The sequence below is a fragment of the Calidris pugnax genome, unplaced genomic scaffold, assembly GCF_001431845.1.
Source record: "Calidris pugnax isolate Ruff unplaced genomic scaffold, ASM143184v1 scaffold418, whole genome shotgun sequence".
NCBI lineage: Eukaryota > Metazoa > Chordata > Aves > Charadriiformes > Scolopacidae > Calidris > Calidris pugnax.
The window spans coordinates 1058419-1085643 of NW_015091199.1; the positions used below are offsets into that span (position 1 = coordinate 1058419).

The 27225-nt window shown below is 41.9% G+C and overlaps 1 protein-coding gene across 1 annotated transcript in view; it reads left to right on the forward strand.

Annotated features, from left to right (window-relative positions):
* Positions 1-27225, forward strand: part of ANKHD1 (ankyrin repeat and KH domain containing 1) — a 103726-nt gene that overhangs the window by 70205 nt on the left and 6296 nt on the right. Inside the window, exons 16-32 of the mRNA XM_014959661.1 lie at positions 2822-2967; positions 3107-3218; positions 4094-4239; positions 5705-5847; positions 6849-7062; positions 8221-8396; positions 9033-9195; positions 10357-10452; positions 10729-10845; positions 11431-11605; positions 11925-12378; positions 12816-12893; positions 14893-15039; positions 16528-16638; positions 18206-18355; positions 18651-20266; positions 26506-26757. Coding sequence (XP_014815147.1) covers positions 2822-2967; positions 3107-3218; positions 4094-4239; positions 5705-5847; positions 6849-7062; positions 8221-8396; positions 9033-9195; positions 10357-10452; positions 10729-10845; positions 11431-11605; positions 11925-12378; positions 12816-12893; positions 14893-15039; positions 16528-16638; positions 18206-18355; positions 18651-20266; positions 26506-26757 — 4296 coding nt within the window. The remainder of the gene's footprint in view (positions 1-2821; positions 2968-3106; positions 3219-4093; positions 4240-5704; positions 5848-6848; positions 7063-8220; positions 8397-9032; positions 9196-10356; positions 10453-10728; positions 10846-11430; positions 11606-11924; positions 12379-12815; positions 12894-14892; positions 15040-16527; positions 16639-18205; positions 18356-18650; positions 20267-26505; positions 26758-27225) is intronic.

Sequence of the window (27225 nt, forward strand, 5' to 3'; positions counted from 1 at the left end):
TGCTGCTGAGCCGCAGTGCCACCATTCTCCCTGCATTAATGCCGGTCTGGAGTGGGAATGGTGGCATTGTTCCTTGGGGAAAACTGCACGTGAGCTTCTGACACTCAGTATGGCTTGCTAGAGACTAGCAGTGATCAGCGAGATGTCCTTGACTTCCCTGGGGCTGGTGTCAGACTGATGAAGCCATCCCCGAGGGCTGGGCTCCTCCTGGTAGCCAGAGACAGAAGTGGAGGTGGCTCTTCTGTCAGTAGGATGACCTCGTCTCCCTGGATGGGGTTCACAGGAGCAGTAGGTGTCCCACCTCCTGTGATCGAGGCTGGTAATCAGAAACGGGCTTGGGAAAATATGAGTTAACTTGGATTTCGTACAAATGTATGCAAAGGGATGGTGGAACTGTTGCTGCAAGGTCATCTTTGAGTTGAAAAGCGTTGCTGTGTAACTTAGGCTGAGCTAAATCAGCCCCATGAAACTGGGCATAGAAGTTCTCCAATGTGCTTTTCTCCAAAGAGCAGGAATTGCAGTGATGCTGCATTGGGCCAGCTTGCCAGCCCCACTGAGGAAACAGAAAATTACACTTTAAAAAATCCTGCAGTTCTGTAAACTCAGTAGTTATTGAGGTGATGATTAATCAGGGGGTGTTGTAGGACTATTTGTTGTTAGATTTTCATCTTAAACAAGAGTTTGGGGTATCAGCACAGGGTTTTCCTGCATTTTTACTGCCTTTGGTGTTCTCTCTCATGTTTGACATCGTTGTTACTGTGTACATGAAGTGCTTAGCGCACACTTACATGTTTCAAGCTGTTGATGAAAATCTAAAGTATGCAAGAAATAATTGGACATCTCTAGTTATGGTTGTGAAATGTAGAGAACTTATGGAACTTGTAACAGCAGCACTGAATATATTGCATTAAGGAGCCTTAAACTGGCTGCGTACCTCTGCTTTGTAAGCACAGCACAAGCACGTGTGTTTAGAGATAAATATATATATATAGCTGCAAGATCTGAAAGCATTGAGCCAATGTCTTTCATGAGGAACCAGTTTGATTCAATATAAGCCGTTAACAGGGTGATTTGGTGTCTTGTATTTCAGAAAGAATAATATTTAGAAATGCAGTTAGTATCTTGCACTTCAGTACACTGAGCAAGAAGACAATTGTATTGCATTAATTAATGCTCAGCTGCTACTCTTAAGTGGCAATCCGTAGTAAGCAGACGAAGTATGGGAGCTTTTATGTTTGAAGCTTTTAATACAAACTTGGTTTTCTCCTGAAGGTTGTAATGTGAAGCAAAAGTCTACTCTGAATTCAGATACAATGCTTGGTTGCTTAAATGTGGTAGCCAGATGTTACTGCTGGGTTTTGCCTATGTGCCAAGGAGAGTGCTTTACTTAAAAAAATACTACTGAAAACTGTCACCTCCCACAATTTCAATGAACTCCCCTGTGTTTACAGAACCCAACTAGTGACCCATCTAATCTTGTTCTAGTCTGTGTTTCCTTTGTCACGTGCAGTCCTGTAGCTGGATCAGTGGTATTGGTGGTCATGTTGAGGATTCTTCTAAGACTTTCCTGTCTGCAGCATTTTCCTATGAGTAATTTCTGGTGTGTAATTTGTCAATGGAACAATAGGGAAAGAGCTGGGAAAGGTTTGCAAAAATTTCTGTCATATGCAGGTTTGAGTTCATCCTTCATCTTCCCTTACTGCCTGAGACACTTGGACAGAAGCAAAATGCTGCTGCTTATTTCTTACCAGCAGTTGGTGCTGCTTTTCATCAGCTGCTTGTTTCAGGAATACTACAAAATACTGTGTGGATTGGAATAATTAAAGCTAATCAGATATTCCATCTAATGAGGCTGCACAGTATAGAGATTTGGCAATCCAGCAGTGACAATACTGGTGAACTCCAGCTGCTCTATTAACATGACGTGCTATAGTTGAAGTGCTGAGAGCTCGAGCGCAGGTCCCTTCGATTCCACTGGGCTGCCCCTGAGCTCTCATTTGGTTACAAAGGCAGGCAGAGCCTTGTCCCTCTGGTATGTATGTGCAAGGATATTTCTCTGCTTGCTCTGGTAAGGCTTCATTTAAAACTAGTTCACTAAGATCTGATGCTCAATTATAAATTTTTTCAATTTTTTTTTTTTTAAGATGATAAAGTTGTGTTTTTTGTGTCCCTGAGCCATGCTAGAGCTTCAAGAAGAAATATTTTACAGGCTATGGATCAATCAGAATAAATTTTAGGGAGAACAGAGTTTTCAGCTTGCTTATTTTTGTTGACTGCCCCCTCCTCGTTGTCTTCTCTTCTCCCCTTCCTGGGTTGTTTTAATGCTGAGATGTGAGTCCTGGTGTAACTTGCTGCCAGTCATCTTGCTTTGAAAACCTTTTCCGGAGGCTAGGTGTGCACTAACCTGTACGTGAAAACTTCTGAATTCCAGAATGAGACTGTATTTCTGAATATTGGTTTGTGGTTTAGTGATAAATCATTTGCCTGCTTAGTCTGAGCATATGATTGAACTCTAATAGCGAGGCTTACAATTCGAAGAGGGTAACTAATAATCTTCATAATTCATACTCGTAATGCATACAGACTAATTAATAAAATTATCTTCTAACTTTACATAGTTTGGAGATGATATTTACACTGTTTAACTGTCGGGAAACTTCTTTGCTCAAGACACCAATTTATTTGTTTTTAGGAACACTTAATTTGTTTCCCCACATTACTGTTCTGGTATTAGGCCGTTGCAGTTTTATGGGACTAAATATTTTTCATATAAAACGTGGCATTCCTAAGAGTGGTTTAATAACATGGTGTTACTTTTCAGCTGTGAATAGCAGAGTGCCCAGTGGCCCCACCAGCTCCTCACACACTACCGAATCCCCTACACCAGAGCCATGCTCACAGACATCCAGCAACGTGCCCTCGCAGTCGGTGCTCCCGATGTATCCTTCGGTTGACATTGATGCACATGTGAGTAATTGCAATTGGGTTTGTGTGGATTTGCTGAAAGGAAAAAAATTAATCTAGTACTGTCTGTAAAATGTTGAAATTCTCTTAAAGTGTTTTTAATTTCTGAATATCTATTTCTTTTTTCTTCCCAACCATCAAGACTGAAAGTAATCATGACACTGCTCTGACCCTCGCATGTGCAGGAGGTCATGAAGAACTTGTATCTGTGCTGATAGCACGTGGTGCCAATATTGAACACAGAGACAAGAAGGGTAAGTTAAAACAGTAAAATAGAAACAGTAAAATAGTAACAGTAAAATAGTTTGATCATGAACTGCAACTTGAAACAGCGAATTTCAAATTGGGATTTGGGATTCTTTGCTTCAGAAAATTACCAAAGCTTGCAAAATTGTAGAATTACATTCTTGTACTTCTTGTAGAAATATTGGCTGTATAAAGTCAGTGTTACTGCATGCCTTTCTGTCTGTATTTTTGAAAGGAAGTGCATCTGAGTGGCTTCTTTGGGCAGATTTGCTAAATGTGAAGTGCTTTGGCCTTATGATTCACACTCTGCAAAGGACCATACGAAAGACCGTCTAATGGGGATAAATATCAAATCTTGGCTGGCAAAGCTAATGGGGAGTCGTTGTCAGGCTGTGTATCATATTGTTCCAAATAACAGTTTAGCAAAATCTCCAATCTTTTAGAGCTGAGAGAACAAAACCACTGGGTCTTTCTCCTTGGAATTCATGTTGACCACTGGAAATAAGCAACACATGCAGTGCGGATGTGTTTATTAGTTGGGGCTTTATTAAATAGGAATTAAGTGGAAAGCCATGAGAGATGAAGCCCTAAAGAGATGAGTTGGGTGGAACTTAATCCAAACTGCCCAGTGCAAGTAGTGCTTAGATTTCTTTTGGAGAGCCTTCAATTATATTTGGCTAGAATAAGAGCCTACATGTGTCAGGGCCAGAAGAGGGCTAGGTAAGGGTCTGAGATTGTGGCCTCTACCAGGAAATCCCCAGTCTGAGGAAGACATGTCTGATCAATAGAAGTCATTGTGAATTAACCCTTTTGTGCATTTGTAGTCCTTAATGATAATTTTGAGGTTGTCAGGGTTGGTTTTAACATGATCTCTTGTTACTAGGTTTTACACCTTTGATTCTGGCTGCAACTGCTGGACATGTTGGTGTAGTGGAAATTTTGCTGGACAAAGGTGGGGATATAGAAGCACAGTCTGAGCGCACAAAGGATACTCCGCTTTCATTGGCATGCTCCGGTGGACGCCAAGAGGTACAGACATATTTGTCCTCAATGGTTTGAATTGTTTCTGTAGCTAGGTTTGTTTTGCAGTGATTTTTTTTGTTGATGGTATAATAAATCGTCCTTTTGCAGAAAGGCTTTTAATCTGTGTAAGTGTAGGTAATTTAAGTTTCTTTACTCTTCCAAGAGGAAGTGGAATTTATTCTTTTCTCCCTTTTGTTAGTTGATGGTTGTTATAACTTGTGGTCGTTCTTCTGTCAGTGGGTCCTTGCAAGATAAGTACTTTTGTGAGGGAAGTAGAGATGTTTATGAATAACTTTATTCACTGAACATTTTCCTTATGCATCCTCCCCACTCTCAAAACTAAAACAGCTGTGCAGGCACAAGGACAGAAACTGGAATGGTGGGTTGGCAGTACTTGGTTTTAGTAGTAATGTGCAAGGCTGATGACTGCAGATGCATTGCAGGGCACATGAAAACATCCTTGAAAGACTAGTATAGTTTTCTCTCGGTGTTTTTTGTTTCTTTTTTTCCCCAAATAAAATTTGTTAAATCCTTCCTGCTTTAATCATGGGCCTTCTGGCTTAGAAGATGGCATGGAGATAGCAGAGGGCTCTGTGCCAAATACAGGAGTGGTAAGAGGATTGTAAGGATTAAAATGGCCAAAATCGCAAAGTTTCCACTTTGTCTTTTGAATTGCAGATCTTCAACACTAAAAGTGATGCTCACAAATGAAAGGAGAGATCACTGTGGCCTGTGATAACATTACTTATTGAACTACTTAAGTCTTTTATTCTTCCTCGTCAACTTTTTTCCTTAGGCCAGAATCTACCTCTTATGTTTCTGGCTTAGCAACTTGTGAGGCAGCCTTTTTTCTGGCTTATTTGAAAATCACCTAGCCTATGTTAGCAGTAAAATAGGGCCCACTTGAAGTGCAGTACATCACCAGAAATGTTTAAATTTCCCCACCTTTTATTTCTCTTAAGTGGCTTCAGATAAAGGAGAGAAGTACTTCATTGTACTTTTTCCATTAACATCAGTCAGTCTGATTTTTACTGTGTATTTTGTTGGAAAGACCATATAATACAGATGGTCAAACTTGGCTCAAGTGTCATTTGAATTAAAGTTGTGGGAGTTTCTGAAAGACACACTCAAACAGTGTGAGATGCTATGGAGTGGGATAGATCCCTTGTTTGCAAACTTAAGATTCACAGCAAGAGCTTCACTTTAAAGCCTTGCTTTTTTGATTAGGTAAAATAATATTTCTGGAAGACAAGTGCTGCACTGCTACAGCCCATGCAAATTACCTGATGTATTCATCAGTTGCTGAGTCTGTACAGCACATGTATAAAAGTAAAGCAAAAGAGGATAGAGGTTTTCCTGTAGAATCTTGATAAGGGAAACTGATAGCATGCTGGAAGGTTTGAATATGTCATAATATCCTTTTGCTTCCTGGAGAATAGTGAAGGCCACAGTATGTTTGCTGTCTTTTCAGGTTGTTGATTTGCTGTTGGCACGGGGTGCAAATAAAGAACATAGGAATGTGTCTGACTATACGCCATTAAGCCTTGCTGCATCTGGTGGCTATGTTAATATCATCAAGATTCTTCTCAATGCTGGGGCCGAAATTAATTCAAGGTAATGTACTATGTACACCAGGTGAACTGCAGTGTAGATAGATACTCCATTGTACGTACTGAGGCATAGGTTGAAATCTCTAGTGCTTTCAGACTTCCTTGCAGCCTTTCTACACTATTATCCTTTATGTTCATGTTACCTTAGTGCTTTTAAGTTGCCTTTAGCTATCACAAACTTTGTCTTCCTTATACCTAAATTTTAACGGATTCATAGAATCATAGAATGGTTTGGGTTGGAAGGGATCTTAAAGACCATTCAGTGCCACCCCCTGCCCTGGGCAGGGACACCTCCCACCACACCAGGTTGCTCCAAACCCCGTCCAGCCTGGCCTTGAACCCCTCCAGGGATGGGGCAGCCACAGCTTCTCTGGGCAACCTGGGCCAGGCTCTCACCACCCTCACACTGAGGGTTATTATAGTACTTTGCAAACCTGTGCCTTCCCTTTCCCTCTTCCACCATTCTGTGATCTAGGAGTCAAACTATTTCCAGTAGAACTAGGTAAAGAAACCAGCTAAAGCACTCAAGGCAGCTTTATGTGTGTGTTTTGAAGATGTCTTTCAATACAAGGAACAAATTTACACAGCTATGTCACTTCAGCCTTCTCTTTATTAATGTCAAGAAAACTTTCACATATTCTATCAGTAGAGAAAGTTAAAACTGCAGTTGTGCTAGAAGCATGTTTTTTTCTGAATGAATTAGGTGCAGCCTTGATCTTTAGTATATGTAGTTTAAGACTTATGTACTTCAGCCATCTGAATGTCTAAAAGCTGAAATGTATTTTCCTTGTTTATAAATTGCAATTGTCTATTGCATGTAGTTACTCTGATGGTTTCTCCTAATCAGTTCAAAAATGCTAGTATTTTAGGTCAATGTCTCTATTTGTATATGTTATGTATTCCTTCCTGGCTTACGACAAAGCATTTTGTTCTGCTTAGACAGACTTAAATTTCCCAGAGCACTCTTCTGGTTCTGGGGACTGCAGTTTGTTCCTTTCCCTTTAGGACCGGCAGTAAGCTGGGTATTTCTCCTCTGATGCTGGCTGCTATGAATGGCCACGTACCTGCCGTCAAACTGTTGCTTGATATGGGTTCTGATATTAACGCCCAAATTGAGACCAACCGGAATACAGCCCTCACCCTGGCCTGTTTCCAGGGCCGAGCAGAGGTGGTCAGTCTGCTGCTGGACAGGAAGGCCAATGTTGAGCACAGGGCAAAGGTGAGCATGTGAATCGCCTTTCCTTATGACTGACTTCTAACAGGTGTTTTCTCCGAATCATCAAGTTTCTACAAGTTTTCCTGTTACTTGGAGCCTCTCTGGGCTCAAAGGACTTATTAAATGTTCTGAAATAAGTTTGGTTTTTATTTAAAAAATAAAAGCAGCAGTGATGATGAATTTTTTGTATTGGGGAAAAGCTGGCTGAGCTCATAATGAGACTGAGATTGATTCTTGTTCTGCAGCACTGAGAAACTTGTCAGGTTTAAGCCTGGCATATGATACTCATTAACAGAACAGATATACATATTTTTACATCTGAGTTAAGTCTAGGCAGGGATAGTGTTGCTTATAGTGATTCTCAGATAGAATAGATTTCTTGTCTACAACAGAAGTAGTGCAATCAAACTTTGTAGAGTTTAGCGTTGCTGTAAAACACGTGGCTTCAGTACTGTGACTTTCTGTGCCTCTGAAATGCTCCACAGGTCCCATCCTTTGGTGCTCTGGGACAGCCTTGTGTCTCCTGCCATAAAGCAAGCTTAAAGCTTGTGTAGACAGCCAGACTGATTTCCTCAGCACAAAGGAATTTTTGGTAACTCCTAAGGCTGCTGAAATAATTGCTGTGTCTGTCTACCCTGCCTGCTTCTGGAATGACTGTGGCTGGAGAACAGGGGATATGGATAAAAACCAGCTCTCAAATGGTCAGTTGGGCATGTTAGCAGCTGGTATAAGTTTATTTAACAGTCTAGCCTGGCAACTAAGTTGGGCCAGATCAGTCTTAGCACTAAGGGAGGCTAGAGAAAAGCTACAAAGGCAGTTTCTGAGCATTTTCATAGAAATACTTGTGTTTTCATTTGGATCTGTTCTAACCTCTGTTTTAGAGATCCTGTTGAAACTTTTTGCTGTTGAGATAGGTATCTGGTGGTACTTAGTCAACAGTTTGCCTGGACTTACATAAGTTAAAGTCCAAAATAATTTGGGGTTTGGTTTTGGGGGGGGTGTGGGTGTGGTGAGAGAGAAAGAAACTGCTTGAAATTAGGCTCCTAAACTAAATATAAGCGGCTAAATAAAAAAACCCTGATTTCCCTGGGTAGAAATCGTTTATGTCTTATTCAAACTATGTTGTACAAATTTCACACACAATTTCATCTCTTTGCGCAGACTGGTCTCACACCTCTGATGGAAGCTGCTTCAGGAGGATATGCAGAGGTTGGAAGGGTTCTCCTTGATAAAGGAGCAGATGTTAATGCTCCACCTGTGCCTTCCTCAAGAGATACAGCTTTAACAATTGCAGCAGATAAGGGTCACTACAAGTTCTGTGAGCTCCTGATTAATCGGTAAACTGTTTCTTCTCATTAGCAGCAATTTTTTTTCTGTAACTGTATTCCTCTGTGGCAAGGGTACCCTTGTTTACATTGCCTAGTGCATCCGAGAGCAAAGGGAATGGGAAGCTTTGGAAGTAGGATGTTGAATCTCTTCCCTGCCCTCCAGTGTTATCCTGGAGTATCCTGCTACTCCAGTGTTAATTAAGCTAAGGAGGCAGCTGGCACCAGAGGTAAGCAAACAGTGTCTGGCTTGGCATGTGAGCATTTCCCCGCTGTCATTTGGGAGGCAAAGCTTGGAAGCAGCTCTTGAGCTCTTCAGGCATAACGCTATGCACTGCAAAAATCTCAAGGGGCTGCTTTGTCCTGTGGGTAATGGTAATTTAAAGGATCCATGGTGGCTAGTTGCATAGCTGTGGTGCAGTAAGCCATGTTAGGTGAGTGGGTTTTTTCTGTAAGGGAGGTTTAAATAATCCCTGTGTCACTACATTGCAACTTAAACAGCACATTTCAGGGACAATTTCCCTATGTAGGCACTAGATTTCAGTAATTAAAGTTATATATCCAATTGTACTCTGATCTTTCGTGATCTTCCTGACTTCCACCTTTACTCATACCTTGTTTCACTTCATTACACTTGTACGTTTTTAGAGGAGCCCATATTGATGTTCGTAACAAGAAAGGAAACACACCTCTGTGGCTGGCAGCTAATGGTGGTCACTATGATGTGGTTCAGTTGCTTGTGCAAGCAGGAGCAGATGTGGATGCTGCAGATAATCGGAAAATCACACCCCTCATGTCAGCATTTCGTAAGGTAGGAGAACAACTTAATTTTATGTTTCAATGCTAAGTGTTTTCAAAACAGTTTCTCATTTGGTCTTTGAATGCTTGGTTTTGAAAGAATCAAAAATAGCACAGCAAAATTGCTGTTTTGGTAAAATGCGTGCTTTAAAGTAATCTGTGTACTTCACACAGATCTAATTTATGAGAGGTGAAAAACCTAGTTGCATAGACCATGTTAACTTTATTATTTTCAGTTATACACTGTCCAAAAACTTTCACTGTTTGAGATTTCACTGCTTTGAGATTACCATAGTCCCGTCTAAACTTCTGCAGATTATACTGCTTGTTTCAGTCCTGCTTTTGAGATGAACAAAATACCAGTTTATAATAAGCTGTCCTGATTCCATTGTGCTTCTTTTGTTCCGTTCTTAATTTGTTGTTGAGTGGGACACTTTGTAATCTGTTTTTTTTGTCACCACCTTTTCTGCTTGGCAGGAAGGAAATTGCTTTGTGATGTTTTCATCAGTTATGTTTTTGGATGCAAGGAGCATAGCTATAGCAGAGGAATTTATTAGCTGTAGTTGTTTTGCCTTTTGTAAAATACCCAATAAACATACAGCTTTTTTGGCAAAGAGCGATACTGAGCATGCCCCTGCTGCCCCTCTGTTGCTTTCCAATAACTTCACAGGCAACAGGTATTTTCTGTGTGGATGCACAGTGTATCTTGTCAGGGAGTGGATAGAGCAGCAGAGAAATGTTTTTGCCAGAATAACACCCAGGTGGCTCAGTTCCCTCATCAGATGTACCTCCTCATGGAACAGTCAAAGTCAGCTTCGTGGTGTGAGAGGCAGGAGAGTGGGCTGGGGTGACCGGTGGGGTCTAAAGGAGGTCATTTTGGCTGTTACTGAGAACATGAACAGCCGCCTCTGCCCTTGGGCCTGGTTTGGTCCTGGTATTTTGAAATAAAAAAAATTACTTGTGGGAGAGCTTGTCTTTGCCACTGTGACGTGGAACAGCAGATATGCTGTCAACACTGAACAAATAGTAACTACCTTCTGAAACAGCAGGCTACCAGAAATGTTCTTGCTTATTTTTAGCCTTTTGTGTTGCACTGAGAGATATCAAACTTGTATTTTGATGACAAACGTTGATAATTGTATACAAGAGATTAGAATTTTCTTTGCTATTCTAGGGACATGTGAAAGTAGTTCAGTTCCTGGTGAAAGAAGTTAACCAGTTTCCTTCGGACATTGAATGCATGCGATACATAGCGACGATAACTGACAAGGTGAGTTTCACTTCGGGAAAAGACCCTGCCCCGTCTTCTCAGCAAAAATATGAATGATAAGCTCTTAAGTATTCAAAAACTGAATGTGCATGTTTGCTTGTGTATGTTTGATTTGGAGGTTTGTGCAAGTCTCCTTTTTAATACAGAACTTAAAATAATTAGTGTTTAGAGTCCTGTTGAAATAGTATGTTTATGAATAATCTCATGTTTGTAGAACAGGTCTCGCCCCTCAATTTTAGTTTATTATGGAGGTAGTAAGACAAGTTTGCATTCCAGGACCTGCTGAAAAAGTGTCACCAGTGTGTGGAGACGATTGTGAAAGCTAAAGACCAGCAGGCTGCAGAAGCAAATAAGAATGCAACTATATTGCTGAAGGAGCTAGACCTGGAAAAAGTGAGTAGAGAATTGCTGTTGTGTGGCATAACAGTCTGAACTATGTATTAATGTATAGGCTGTATTTCCTGTTGGTGCTTCTTGGGGCAGTAGTTCTTCATGCTGTGACTGTATGTGCTTTACTTCCTCTAATATACAAAAAGTGAAGCATATACCAAGGGTGGAAAATTAGAACTGACTTCTGCTTCAGCCACTCCACTGTCCTTTACATGAAAGCTTGGACATGGCAATAGTTACCTTAGGTAGTAGCTCTCTTGGATTACTTTAAAGAGGTTATTAAATGTTTTTTGAGAAAGGACTGAGATGAGTAGAGATTTTGCTGGTTTTCCAGTAAAATTACATTTTTATAACACCTCCGTTTTCATTGGGTTTTTTTGGTCATTCCTTAGAAGTTTCAGGACCAGCTAGTCCTGTTGTTCCATAAGGTCTGCCCGGTTTCTGCATGATAATTCAGTATGGGACAAAATCATTCCAGTTCATCATGCACTCTCCTTTCTCCTTCCCCCCAGATTTCTAGGGAAGATCTGATAAGTATAGTTTAATCTGTTTGAAAGTGTTTAATACGGATCCTTTTCTTCTACATAGTCAAGAGAGGAGAGCAGAAAACAAGCTCTTGCAGCTAAAAGGGAGAAAAGAAAGGAAAAGAGAAAGAAGAAAAAAGAAGAACAAAAAAGAAAACAAGAAGAAGATGAAGAAAACAAGCCTAAAGAAACTCTGGAACTGCAAGAAGATGATGATGAAGAAGAAAATGATGATGAAGGTAAAGAACAAGTATTTCTATGAACAATGTAGTTGTGGGGGTGCCTAGGTAAGGGAATCTGTACTGTGACATTACTGGATAGCTTCTGCCCTGGTTCTTCCCTCTGCTGTCAGAATTCCTGGCAAAACTCCTTTGCTCACTGTTTTCTTTTTTTCCCCTCTTTTGTTCCCAAAAGTCTTTCACTCTTGGAAGATTTGCAGCTGAATGCAGTGCAAGACAGCTCAGGAAGGAGAATAACTTCAGCTGTAGTGTCTTCAGTCAGGGCACCACTTTCTATATTTTGTGGGTTTTGATTGTGTATCAACTGTTTTTCTTTCAGTGGAGCAAGAAGTTCCTATAGAGCCTCCTAGTGCAACTACTACAACTACAATTGGAATTTCTGCGACTTCAACTACTTTCACAAATGCCTTTGGGAAGAAGAGGGCTAATGTGGTGACTACCCCCAGCACAAATAGAAAAAATAAGAAAAATAAAACAAAAGAGACTCCTCAGAATATGCAGATAATTTTGCCAGATCAGCATATATCTCTAGCACAGCAAAAAGCAGATAAAAATAAAATAAATGGGGAGCCAAGAGGTGGTGGTGCAAGTGGGAATAGTGATTCAGACAACTTGGATAGCACAGATTGCAATAGCGAAAGTAGCAGTGGAGGTAAAAGCCAAGAGTTGAACTTCACAATGGATACAAATTCCTCTGAGCGGCGCTATGCCTCATTGCTTATCCCCTCTCAGGAAGAAAAAGCAAGCAGCTCGGCTTCAAAAACACCAACAAGGTGAGACTGCCATATTGCTTCCCTCTTGTTTCACAGGGTTTTACCTGTGCAAATACAAATTTTCTGTAGCTTAAGTTGGTTTATTCCCAGAGTCTTAAGAGACTGAGTTTGCTTTATTTGCATAGTTATTAAATTATACGGTCAAGCTTGTTGAGCGCAACCTCTTTAAAATGGCAAAGTTAAGATATTTTTTTTACATTTGCTGGCTAGTTTTTAATACTGCTTTAGCAAAACAGCCAGTTTTCTCTCTGCAGTATTTAAGCATCTGTCTTGCACTGTCAACTCTATTATAATAGATTTTAAAGTACATATGCTGAGAATTTAAAAGGAAGTGCCGGCTTTACTTGTAATTTATTTACAGAAGTGGTTTTATTACCTTTTGGTTGCTCTATGGTTTCATCATCAACTCATTTGAATTGCAATCTCTTTGTTTTAAGGAGGGAAGAAGTTGATGACTCTGAGCATTTCACCTGCCAGGTTGATGGCCAATTTGATTTAACTTTGTCAAGCCAGAGGTGAGAGTCAAAAGAACTCAGTGAATGTACAGGGACTGTATGAATGGTTTGGAAGATCATTGAGTTGCCATGAAATGAGCTAGTAACTTTTATAACACCAGTTTCTGAATAGGTCATTAGTCTGAACCAAAAAGCTTAGGTCCCATCTGAATCTGCTTATTTTTACATGTAAGTAGCGTGAGTTTGGTTCTTCATAGTTTTCTTTTTTCTTTTCTTTTTCTGCATTAAGGGAGGGGAGAGGGTATGGGGGTTGATCTACTGGACACCTGACTGACTGAGAACCCAGCTTTGATAAGAATGCAAACATTACAGGATCAAAAAGGGCAGCGAGCAAGAGAGCTGTTGCCAGTCTGATTGAAGCACTTGTCTGGGAATGGGAAGGGAGTTGGGATTTTCTTTTGTCTTTTCTTCTTTCCCCAGATTAAAGTTAGCTGTAGATGAGTGGATTTGTCAGTCCTTATGGTTGGGGGTGTATGTTTTGGATTACCCTTAGGATTATTAGAAGTTGAATTTTTGTCTAATGTTCTGTTTCACGAACATAAATTGTTTCTGCCTCGGACCTTTTGTCCAAGGTCTCCTTCCAAAGCCTTAGAATCCTGTGCAGTTCACTATAGCAGGACTCGCTATAAATGCATGCTTCTAATTCCCTGTCACAAGCAGTGCTTCTGTTAGGCAAAGCATGCCTAAGAAACAAGGCACTACATAAATATCAGAAGGAGGCTAGTATATTTTATTAACTTCTGCAGGTGCTCGTTGGCTCTTGCACTAGACAAACTTTGAAAATAATTTCTAAATTTGTTCTTTCTGAATTTTTCTTCTCTTTAGTCATAGATGTGCTGATGACAAGGCTTCTTGTGACTGAAGTTTAAACTCAGACTTTGTAACAATGCTTTTCTGAAAACATACCTAGACGTTTTCAGACAAAGCAGAAAAAAAGTTTTAAAGTCTACTTTGGAATCAGTATTCCACAATGGACTTTGTTCTTTTCTTTCATATGCATTTTCTTATTGTCTTTCCCTCAATCTTACAGTTATCTGAGGACAAGTAAAATTCTCCATAGAGCTTGCAAATGCCTTGGGCAGGTGTATTATCAGAGAGCTAGAACTTAGTAAGGTAAAGAGAGAAAAAGCTGCCATTTTAAAAGGCATATTGTGTAAACGTTGATTTTCATAGAATCAGTACACTTGGGTTACTTAAATGTGGAGAGATGTCTGAAGTGTTTATAAAGTGTGGTATAAGCAAACGGTTTGCCTGCAAGAAGACACAATGGGCATAAAATGCTCTAAAGAATGGGGAATAAAATGGATGAGTAAAAACTTGTGAGCTCCCAATGCTGCTTTTTTCATCCCTACAAATCAGTTAGCCCAACTAGAGATTGCCTGTTCTCTCTTATTCTCGCTTAGCCAAGCTTTGCCTTGTGTGTATCACTATGCTATTGCTACAGCTGTGTTAGTACGGGTATTGACATTTGGGCACCTGCTTCCAAATTGATGTCACTGGGACTTAAATAGATAAATGTGCTCAAATATTTGTGCCTCTGTTACCCATTCATGAAACGTGGGGTAAAGGGGAGAAGTGCTTTTCCAGCACATCTATAACATTAAAAGCTGAAAACCAGACATTTTCAAGTGCTTAGTAAGGAAAAGACACTGTTACCAAAGTACCTTTCCTTAAAAAGCTATTTAAAGAGGAGAACATGGTATAGACACATAATCAGGATGTGCCTAAGAGGCTATGTACTGCCTATTATAAACTATTTTAGTCTGATGTCCTTAGTGCTTCTGGTATTAATTCATTCAGTTCAACACTCAACATTTTGGAGAAAGTGTATAGGTTGTGATCTAAAAGGTAAAAACTACCCATGGAGTCACCCAACAGTTGTTCCAGGTATAAAATAAGAATGAAAACAGTTCTTGCTAGTAGTTTTAACCTGCAGAAATATATACTATAATGCTGTCATTTTGTTCTGTAATATGTAATCCACACATTTCTGTTCTAGGCTTGACGGTGAAGGTCATTCAAATTCTTTGTCAAGTACTTACAAGCCCGTTTCCCTGCCTTTGACCTCTCCAAACGTAAAGCTGAATCTGACTAGTCCAAAAAGAGGCCAGAAAAGAGAAGAAGGCTGGAAAGAAGTGGTTAGAAGGTAAAGACTTAAATGTTTAAAAACTGTGAGCTTTTTGGCTTGTAAATTATTCTCAAATATAGAATGTCCAGCAAGCTTATTTAATTACTTAATTGTATTACTAATTTATAAAGTATCTACCCCACCTTACTCTTGCAGTGCTGTGAAAGCAAATTGCAGTCCTAATTTGTAGTAACTCCTCGCTAACTTAACATCAATACAACATGAACATTTTATCTGGCACAAGAGCTTTCTTTACCTATGACTTCAGTGGAGCAAAGGTTGTGAGGGTCAGATAAAAGGGGGAGGGAGCAGGTGGCAGTGAGAACCCCTGCAGCTGATGATTGCTTGTGTATGAACCTAAGGCAGGATGGATGTTAGTAGAGTAGAGGAGAGGTGGATGATTGCGTCAAGGACAAAACTTGTCGTGCTTTGGGTAGTGACCTTGATTGCTGATTCCATGGAAAAATTTGTCACCTTGAAGTGAGTGCTAGAGGTGCAATTAGATTTAAAGATTTTCTGTAAAGCAAACTTTCCCTTTGAAAATGTACTGGTTTTTATTATATGGCCATTCACAGCTCAATATGTTTTCTGTAACCTTGATAATGTCTACTACTTGTAACAAAAAATTATCATCCGGCTTTCCTTTTTTGTTCCTTTTTTATCAAAAAGGAATACAGCATGAATATACAAGTGTCAGATACCTTGGGTGTACTTACAATGTCCTCATGCTTTCTTCAATAGCAGTGACCAAATATGCTCAGTTTAGAGAATTTTAGGCTATGTGCAAAGACCATCATTGTATGGAGGATTTAATGCATTCAGATTAGTGGAAGTTGCAGAATGTCACCTTCTTAATAAAGGTTAAAAAGGCAGTTTAATCTGAAAATTTATGCATTTGAACATTAGAGACTTGATTCGGCCTCTTCCTTTTTTGTGTTCTCAAATGGGGTTCTCCACTGTGACATGGCCTTATTAAACGTATGGTTGCAGACTGCCCACCACCACGTGGGGAGTTGTGCAGGCGTGAAAACATGAAACAGCCAGCTGACTCTTCCAGGGCTGCACACAGACCCTACCACTGACCCTGGAGCTGCTCTGTCTCTCCTCCTGCGTCTCTTGAGTCTTGTAGGCTCAACTCAACTTCTTGGTTGGGTAATGTCTCCTCTCTGCTGGAGATGGTAGAGTTCTAGAGATGGCTTCCAAAACCTGACCTTTCCTCATCCCGGAGGAGTCAGGCCTTGTCTCATAAAGTACTCTGTATCAATAAAGTACTCTGCACTGGTGTTTGCTATTCCCTGAGTGATGGAAGTATGCCTCCTGCCAGGGAGCCTTTTGGTGACTTAAGATGCATATACAAAATGCCCGGGAGCTGCGTGCCTTCCTCTCCTAAAGTTTCTCCTAGTCTCAACAAGAATTTTCTTCCCTCTTCACATAAGTAACCCCTTGGCTAGAAGGGATGTCTGTTGGAGCAGTGACCAATGAAAACATCCCTTCTGCCCTTGACAGGCAAGTAGGCAGAGTTTTGAAAGACCCTCCCCCTAGCAACAATCTGCAGCCAACACCGATTGAGCAATTTCAGCTGCAGAGAGGAGGGCGCTGCTGTTCAGGAGCAAAAAGGTACTGTTTTGGGTGCTTCTTAAGGTAAAAAACATTGAGTGTGGTGGGCAGGGAGGGAAATGGCAGTGGGTGATGGGTGGGCATGAGCCTGGGCACTGGGTTTGACCTCTCCTGGAGGAGGAATGTCTCCATGGGTGGTGGCATGGGTCTCCTAGTGGGCTGTGGTGGAAGCAGACCAAGGTATGGTTAGGAACCCTATGAATGATGTGGGCATATCTTAAATGTTAGGTGAGGACAGAAGCTCTGGTTTGGGGAGGGAGTGACTGGAATGTCTAGCTTGAGAGAGGAGCCTTGGGGAGGTGGAGAGGGGAGGAAAGTCCAAAGCATCCAACAGCCCTGGGAGGAGATCTGGGGCTGTGCTCTGAGGAGCTGGTTTCTGGGCATAGGGAGGGTCATAGCATGCTCTCCTGGCAGAAGAGGGAGAAAGAAAAAAACACCTTGGTAAGATAAGGTGATGCTTTAGAATGTTTCCCTGTATTCAGATGTGTTTAAAATAAAATGGGTTTCCTTTAAGTCCTATTAAGTGAGAAACAATTTCCTGAGGATCAAGTTATTTTAAAGTTTCCAAGAGTGAAATAGCTAGGTGAAGCTGGCAGCCTTCTCAGGGGGTGGTGGTGGATCTATACAGCCTTTAGAGGCATCTGCACTGTCATCACAGAGTGGTTTCTGAAGCCCTTTGAATCCTCTCTGATTGTTCCGTGTTGAACTATTGCACATCATTGGCAAGCTTGAAAGTGGTGTATGGGTTTTAGAGGTCCAGCCTTTAAAATCTGGGAACAGTGGTGGCCCCGAGCAGCCTCGGCTGGGATCTGCATGCAATCATAGCTCGTGTTCAAAGAGCTCTTGGTGCTGTATGCCTGCACTGACCCACCAATACCATGGGAATTAGAAAAATCCTAAACTGACTTATTTAGCTGAACACATGGGTGACAGTGTTGTGGCCTGACAGTGAGCCTGCTTCTGAAAATCTGCAGCTGCACATCTGCTGCCTTCGCAGTGGCTTCCAGCAGCTCCTTAAATCACAGCTATCCACTATTGTGTAGTGCCACCAGTCAGATCGCAAGGTCAGAGAGGTGGATACTCGGAGGGTTGTGAATGTAAGTGGTATTCCAGAGCTGATCACTGAGAAGACATTGAAAAACCACCTTCTCCTTGCTATAAACCCTTGCTATCAAGAATCAAAGTAGCTAGGCCATGGACTTTTGTATTTGAAACAGTGCTATTTATGTAAATTTAAGTTGATAAGCTAAGGATTTGTCTAACTTAGAAGGTACACAAGGTAAGAAAAAATCCAAAAGGGCTTCTGAAGCAGTGTGAGACACATATATCTGTGTTACAACAGAGGTGGAATAAATGCTTCTGGAGAATCCTCGTCAGGTACTGAATATGATGAGTAATTTGAGTGGGGGAGTTTTAGAGAGGCTCTAAAGGGTGAAGAAGATACCAGAAGATACCACTTGCTGCCCTGAAACTTAAGAATATTGCATCAGCCACCAGACAGCAAGGAATTTTTGTATGCCTTTAAAGTTTGACTACATTTCACAGTTTTGTGATCTTTGTGATATAGGTCAAAGAAATTGTCTGTCCCAGCTTCTGTTGTATCTAGAATAATGGGAAGAGGTGGGTGCAACATCACAGCAATCCAAGATGTCACTGGTGCCCATATTGATGTTGATAAGCAAAAAGATAAGAATGGAGAGAGAATGATCACTATAAGGTACAGTATTAAGAAATTAAAGTCTTGGAGTTAGTCCACAATGTCATTTATTAAGTTGTTATACTTTTTAAGACAGGACATATTTAACATCTTGTTACTAGACTAGAATATACATTACCACTGCCAAGATATCCTGAAAGTGTGCTCCTTCAACTAATAATCCTTAAGATATGCAAAAGTCAGGAAATAACTTATTGGAGTAAACATGCAGATCAGTATAAAATTGAGGCTACAAAATGTTGCACAAAGTGGGGTTTCCCTTTGCAAAAGATAACTATGTTTGTATTTAATCTAGGGGTGGTACAGAGTCAACGCGATATGCAGTGCAACTCATCAATGCCCTTATTCAAGATCCTGCCAAGGAACTGGAAGACTTGATTCCTAAAACTCATATAAGAACGCCTGCTTCGAGCACCAAGTCAATCCATGCAAACTTTTCATCTGGAGTCAGCACTGCAACTGCTTCAAACAAGAACTCCTTTCCTCTTGGAGCACCACCCCTAGTCACATCGCAGTCATCAACACTATCTACTTTCCAGCCTGCTAACAAATTAAACAAGAATGTCCCAGCAAATGTGCGCTCATCTTTTCCGGTGTCTCTTCCTCTAGCTTATTCTCACCCTCATTTTGCCTTGCTGGCTGCCCAGACTATGCAACAGATCCGGCACCCTCGCTTACCCATGGCCCAATTTGGAGGAACTTTTTCACCTTCACCGAACACTTGGGGACCATTCCCAGTGAGACCAGTTAACCCTGGCAGCACAAACAGCTCTCCAAAGCATAATAGTTCGAGTCGTGTAGGTAGTCAGAATGGAAATATTTTACAGACGGAGTCTCCTGGATTAGCTACTTCTACTTGTCCCATTACTGTCTCTTCTGTAGCCGCTTCCACCCAGCCGCTGTGTGTAACCAGCAATCGGACTCCCTCTTCGGTCAGAAAGCAGCTGTTTGCCTGCGTTCCCAAGACGAGTGCTGCAGCAACAGCGATCTCAACTGTGACGAGCACCTGTAGCACTCTGCCTTCAGCTTCCTCTGCTCCCCCAAACAACGGGCAAGTGCCCACAGCATTTCTGCCATCTAATGCTCCACAAACGCAGCATTCTGCACTTAAAGCAGACTCCTTCTCAGCTGTCTCAGCACCCAAGGAGAAGGTATCAACAGCAGACCAGCCCACTGCAAATGCGTGCGCACCATCTTCGGTTGCAAGTAGTTGCAGTATGACAGCTAGCAGCAACTCAGGAGTCTCCGAAGCTCACCCATCAAGCAGCCCTGCACCACTAAATAATGTCCAAGATGAAATACTGCCAACCAGCATGTCAGACATCAGTCCTTCCATGTCGATGCCTTTTTCATCCAGCTTAGAAACTGCTCCTTTAAGCTTAGCATCACCCAGGTCAGCTGTTGCAGATAATCAGGACAACAGTAACTTACCTCAAGTAGCTGTACCAGCACCTCGAGTTACTCACAGGATGCAGTCCAGAGGTTCTTTCTATTCAGTGGTACCAAATGCAAACCTCCATCAAGATCCTCAGTCTATTTTTGTTACGAATCAAGTTCCTTTAACACCTTCGCAAGGTCCACCTGCTGCAGTGCAGCTTTCATCAGCCATGAACGTTATGAACGGTTCTCAGATGCACATTAACCCAGCAAACAAATCGTTGCCTCCTACCTTTGGGCCAGCAACCCTCTTCAATCACTTTAGTAGTCTTTTTGATAGCAACCAGGTGCCAGCTAACCAGGGGTGGGGAGACTGTCCACTCTCTACCCGAGCAGCAGCTGACCCATCCTTCACTGTTCAGTCTACGTTTCTGAATAACTCTGTGCTAGGACACGTGGAAAACGTGCATCCTGACAACTCCAAGGCTCCTGGTTTCAGGCCACCTTCCCAACGGGTTTCGACTAGTCCTGTAGGTAAGTCATTAAGATCATGCACTGAGCACAGTTCTTTCTTCAACCATTACCCTTTGGATCATCTCAAACTGATTGAGAAGTAGTTTACAAATGACAGTTAGAGAATACTACTGTAATGAGGATGGCCTGTTTTTTCCAAGTGCTCTATAAAACAATGATGATGATTTTTTTTCCCTCTTTTCTTCAGCTCTTCTAGGATGTAAGTGTTGGAAGCATTGCAGACATTACAATGTAAGACACAGGAATGTTTCCACCTTTTTTTAGGGTTCAGAGGAGCACTGATTTTAGCATTTGGGTTGGAATGGAAGATAGGGTTGGGTGATACCAGACCTGAAATGGCGGGGCCAGGACTTTGGACAGGTTCCAGCTGCAGGACTGACTGCATGGAGTTGTTCCATATTCATCTGAGACTCCAGCTTGACTCAGGATAAACTCTCTACTCTTTGTCTCTTGGTATGGCTCTGGGATTTTAATAAGTTTATGTTGTGCTGTGGGGAATTGGTGTGCTACTGTATGGTGTCTTTTACTAGGAAGTTATTGTCCCTCTGCTGTTATGTCTGGCAGTTCAGGCGTATCTGCATTTATTTGAAAAGGGTTAGGAAAACTTACAGTGAGCTCCCTACCCTTGCTGTGCTCTGCCTAAAGCGTGATTATTATCTTAATGTTCAAATTGTGTTGCAGGCAACTGACTACACCCCATTGGGGTAGAAGGGACCCTCGAGAGATCTAGTCTGTGCCCACCCTGTTGTCCCCTTCAGTCTTGCCAGAATGGGTTTATGGTGCCTTGAAGCTGGGTTGCTAGAGAGCCTTGCTTTGAAGTTGCCTCCGCAGTGTACGTTAGATATTTGGGCTAATGCTTCAGGGCTTGAATGCTGGATTGAGAAAGGTCATTTGCCTTTCAGACTAAAGGAGAAAGGGGCGTTTGGAAGATGTGGTGGTGAACAAAGAAGTTTTTCAGCATTCCTGTTCCTCTCAATTGATTTATAAATGTGCAGGACTTCTGAAAACCGGAACATTTTTCTCTGACTAGCTCTAACCACAAAACGGAGATGTTTACTATGACGGTAGTTTTCTTAATAGTTTAACGTGGGCTGTGTAGCTCTGCAAAGCAAGTGAATATGTAGAGATCTTGTGCCATGTCCAGTCTCAGTACAGTAAGCAGATGTAAGTAAGGCTGTGGAAGGTAAAGTAACTGGACCTTGTTCGTCAGATAGGCTGCTAATAAAGAATTGACAGACCCTCCTCAGCAGACTCCAGAGACACTTTACATTGGCTCAGCTTTTTCTCTGTACTGCTCTATACTGAGAGTTGGCTGTTGCTGGAGTAACCCCTGGGGAAGGAAGCTTACAGCAAATGGAATCTGCTGATTTTTCTGATGATCACATCCTGTGTATACAAAGACAGCTGACTGGAACTTCCCATAGCAGCAAAAATTTTTGCTGTTCCTTTATGCTAAGGTCATCTGTTTGTCATTGGGAAAGATTTCTTGGTCCTTTATATATCCCTAAATGACTGTAAATAATTTAAAACTAGTCTAAATCTGTTTCTTCCCTGAGTTAAGAAGGTTAGATAGATATCCAAGGAGAGCTCATGCAGTTGATTTTTTGGGAGATGAATGTGAAGTTCTCAGCTCAAGCACAAAAAAAATTGGACAGGGCACATTTTTTTCTGAGCTGGAATTTGATTAGCATATTGCTAAGTGAAGAAAAACTGCAAATAGGTAGATGTGCCACTAAAATTCTACCTGGCAGGAGGTGATGTGATTTGTCAGGAGGTTAGTCAGGTCCTTGGTTGATTCATTTAATGTCATTCTGCTTAATGCTGCTTTTGATGACCTTTGTTTCAGAATCTAAATTGGCATACAGGAGGAGGGGGACTTAGGGGAGCCTGGGGAGAAGGTGGTGTTTTGAAGGTGTGATAGCGAGGAAAGGAGCAGGGACAGTAGGCTGAGGACCTCTCTGATGCCTTCCCTTGGAACATAAGTGTGGTCCTGTGGTCTGTTCTCCCATCTCATTCATTGACTCTTCCCAAGGGAACAGACCTTTCCTCTCAGCTGAGCCTCTGAGATGGGTTGAACCGGGGGACTACCTTGGCTGTTTCTATAGGCTTTGGTGGCAGGTTTCATGAGATTTTGAGAAACCGGGAAAAGGGCCAGTCACTGCTGGCGTACGCTTTGGGCAACAGCAATGCGATGGAGAAGGGGAAGTCTGGGCCTGGTCTGGCAATTCAGTACTTTTGTGTGATGAGAGGGAGCAGTAATGGCCATTAAAGCAGGTGGACTCCGATGCTCTTATCTCAACTGTGACTACCCCTGATGGAGCAGAGGTTTTGTCTTTTGTCCTGTCTTGCACAGTTGGGCTGTGGCAAGTTTTTCTACAAACAGACGTCTCTTGATGATCACCTCTAAGCTGATTTGGTGGACATTTAAAATAATTTGATTGTGTGCTGCATCAGCTTTTTCTTAATAAGTGTCACCTGAAGGTGAAGTCTGGGTACTCTGCTTTTCCTGTTCATGGGCAATCTCAGTTGCAAATTGAGTTTTCTCTGACTCACTGGTTCCCTTGAGGCACAGATACATGTTCAGATCTCCCCACTGGCTCTGGACCTGTTCTGGAAATGGCCTTTTGTCTCACTGATGTCTTTAGATCTCTTGTCCTAGCAGCTTGCAGATTGAGGGCAGATGTAACCCAACCATTTGGGGAGACTGGAGATGACCGAAAGAAGTCTATTTGCTACTTCTTACCTCTTTGTTTTAAGAAGGGGTTTGAGACCTTGCTCAACCGTCAGTAAAAGGTATCATGAACTTTGAATATGCCAGCTTAGGAGGCAGCACGAGTATGAAGTTGGATGAAGTGGCTGGGCTCCCCATTTTACATGGAGTGACCAAGTGTTGTGGCTGTTCCTGTAAGGTAGCCCTTGCAGTAACCAGTTTCTGCAGAAGTGCTTGGGGGCTTTAATAAACTGAATTCTGAGTGGAGTTTGTGAGATTGATACACCGGTCTCGAAAGCTGTCATGCTTTCAGAGGATGATGCAGAGTTTGAATTCATAGCCCAAGTAACTGCAGAGTATGGTATTGCAAAAGGTTTTAGTATTATGAAACCTGATTTTGTTGGTAAGTACATAAATAGTAAGCTCATTACTGAAATCAAGATTCTGTAAGTCATTGTTCGTAGAAGCCGTCTTTAATATTGAGCAAAGGGGTTTTTTTCGCCCACTTTTATGAAAGGCAAGATAATGATAAAAAGTGTTCTTTAGAATCTGAAAACTGATGACGCTGTTGAATTAGCGCATCTCTGGCTGTCACACTTCCTTCAGCCTGTGTACAATACACAGCAATGCCGAAATGAACTTGACTGTACAGTCATTGCACTTCGAAAGCTGTGTAGCCATTCAACCAGGCCTTCAAAAGACATCTCTCTTCTGCAGAAGAGATATTTTGTCATAATCTCTGCCTTGTTTTCCCTTTAGGAAGCCAGCAGTCCCTGTGGGCAGCAGCAGCTCTGTTACCCCTTATGCATGGGGCAACTTAGGATCTTCAGTGATTTCTCAGCCAGCTGGAAACTTGTTTTTTATGTGTGATGTAATTGGTCACCATAGGCGCCTTTAGGCTACCTCCAAGATGACTTTTATGGATGGAGTGTCCCATGCGTAGCTCCATGGCAGATGCACGGGGAGGGCCCTCAGCTGGAGGTGCTGCAGTCTGCTTACAGCTGGGCTGTGTGCTGCAGCTCTAGACAAATGCAGATCAATCAAACTGTGTTTGCAGGCAGCCCACAGAGGCATTAGCGTCTTCCTCATAGCATGTTGTGCTATGACAAACCCGGAAAGATTGTCCTCCTGCTCTCAGGTTTCCTCATCTGAGCACCCTGTGTTCTCTTGGTGGTAATGATTTGTTTCTCCTTGTCTGCCATGGAGACTTCTGGTTTTTAACATTTGGGGTAGGGCTAGTGAGAAAAAAGCCTCCTTCAGATCCAATGGGTCATGCCTTTCCACGTGAGCTGGTTGGAAGCAGTAAATCAGGTTGACATGGTTGATAGTACTGGGGAAAAGACCTGGCTTTCAGGAACGTATCCAGGTGATGAAAGGTGCACCTCTGGTCTATGACCTAAGGTGTTGCCTGTCACCACTGCTGTTTGCAGACTGCAGTGGTGTAAGGAGGTACAACCTTCAGCCCTGCTCTGCAGCAATATAGGCTGGTCCTGGTTGTGGTCATTTTGAAATGTTTAAATGGTTTTGAAACTAGTCTTGTTTAATAGGCCCTTGAAACTAAACCCAAAACTCAGGTGAACATATGGCCGTACCCGTTTCTGCTTTCAGGTAATAATGTGTGATAAAGAGCTTTTACAACATTTTGGAAAAGTATTTAAAAGCTTTGGCTTATTAAAAAACTGTAATTCCCCCTTGCTAATAATTTTTGTGGGACTTTGAACTTTCTCTTCATCTCTCCCTTCCTGTCACACATCCCTGTAGAAAGCAGCACCCTCCCCTGTTGTGCTGCGCATCGGCAGCCCTGGTTAGCTGGACACAGCATACTCTGACTGATCTACATGGGAATATGCCTGTAGGATGGCAAAAACCGAACTGCAGCGAACTACCTGCCTGGTGCTGGATTTCCCTAGGGCTTTCGCAGAGCCCTGTATCCCTGTTTGGCTTGCGTGGCTTTTTTGTAACCTGAGATCCTCGCCACTCCCAGTTTTCCTCCTTTGCCTTCCCTGCTAAGATCCTTTCTTTACAGTGACCAAAGGGATGGCTGTTTTTGTTAAAACTTCAGGCCAAAACAGAGAGCATAGAGAAATGCCTTCTGTCGGTTTCTAAGGGAGAATCATGCACCTGTAAAATGAACTTCCTGTGTGCAGATACCCCCGAAGGTGATAAGATGCTTTAATTATATTTGGAGCACTAGCGCTCTCTGGTGCTTTGAAGCAGGTTCCCAAAGAGAGATATTTAATCAAATTTATGTTTATTTCAGGCCTACCCTCTCTAGATCCATCCAACAGCTCTACAACTTCTTCTTCAGGTCCTTTGACAGGCTTTTCAGCAAACATACAAGGAGCACGGGTTTACCTTCAAGGGCCAGCGCCTGTTGGGACTCCCAGCTTTAACAGACAGCATTTTTCACCACATCCTTGGACAAGCGCTACAAATTCATGTAGGAACTTCATGGGTCTGTCTTAGTTAACTATAAATTCATAGCTTTTGTCTTTAGTAGATTTGTAACTTGAGGGGAAATTACCCAGTGGTGCACAAAATGCTTTCCAATTGCTTTTAGCAGCTGTGAGAATGACGTGCAAATATCCCAAGCTGTACTGTTTTGTGGTTTTTTTTTTTTTTTCCCCACGTAAAATGCCACTAGTTCTGGTAGCATTGCTAAGGGGATATTTGGGCAAAAAAACCCCAGTCATTGTAGGCTCTGAGAGTTGAGGGCATGAACCTGTGAGGGAGTGGAAGTGATTATACCAAGCTAAAGATTCCCCTCTAAATAGTCTGAGTGTAATATTAGGTGAAAATGTCATGTTTGCCATGGTTTGAAGTTATACTTGCCGTTTGTTTGTTTGTTTTTAATTGGGATTCTGGAAGTATTTCATGTTACTTAAAAAGTTCCAAAATCTTTGAGCATCATCCAAGGTAACAGTGGGTTTTCCTCCTAATGGGAAGAACATGGAAGCAGCTTTAGAGAAAATATGGGTCTTTGATTCAGAATTTTAAGTGAAGAGGCTTTTCATGTCACTGCATGCAACTTCATTGCCACTCTGAATGTAAGAACTAAAATGTTTAAATGAGTGCTCAAAGGAAGTTGGATTTCCCAAGAATAGTCAGTGACACTTCTGAAGTTGGTGGGACTTACGCTCTTATGTTACGTATGTGGCTTTGGGAAGCTGTCTAATTTCTCTTCTGCTGGAAATGGTGGATACCAAACCTGGCTGTTTATTAGATATTTATGGTATTTTGGCTAATGTTCTCACCTCTTCCTGAAACTCTTCCATGTTTCTTATTCTTTCTTGTAACTAATTTGTATTGCTATGTCATGAGAATATCACGTGATTCTGATGGCTGAAAGCATTTGTGTTATAATGTTGATTTTAGAGTTTAAATAAACTCTAAACAGAATTTCTGTGGTAGACTTGAAGAATGCTTGCCAAAAAAGCCTTTAAAAGATAACATTGCAGGGATAGAACGGGTAGCATTTATGCTTCCTAGCTTGTGTGTAATTAAGCAAGAGAAATATTCTTTTCAGCAGGTGAATCTCCTATACCATCAGTTTCCTCAGGATCATCTTCGCCCCTTTCAGCTGCTTCTGCACCTTCTAACTTGGGCCAGCCAAAAGCGGGTAATGCCAATCAAGATCGAAAGGTACCCCCTCCCATCGGAACAGAAAGGCTTGCTAGAATCCGACAGGGAGGATCTGTCACTCCTACACCCTTAGGAACCAACTTCACTGCTCCTGTCGGTCATAGCGGTATTTGGTCCTTTGGGGTTAACAGTGTATCCGGTAAGTCTGTCGCGAAGCCTGGGGTAGCCTAAAGACACTTCTGGGGCCTTCTGGAAGTACTGCCTTTGAAAAGAAAGGTGGGGAGGAGGAATAAAGTTCCACAGTCTGTAATCACCTTCCATTTAGTACGCCCTGAAGGGAGAACTGGTGTTGGTGGTGGGAGAGTGCGTATCAGTGAAAGCGATGTGATTTTCACTCCTAATGTAGGTGGTTCTCACCCAGCCTAGATTATCTGTCAGCATGCACTTCTAAACCCTGAGAACAGTTCAGAAATTCCATATTAAGTCTATTGATTGACACAGAATTTAAAAAGTAAACAATATTTATCTGTTAAGGGGATCCGTTTCCAAGTCTGACCCTTGGCCTGAAAGGAGAACTGCCTCCATCCAAGTTTCTAGCTTGTTTTCCAGTAACATTTTTAAATGTTAGTTGTGGTGCAGCTAAGGCATCCGGAAGTACATAGTTGTG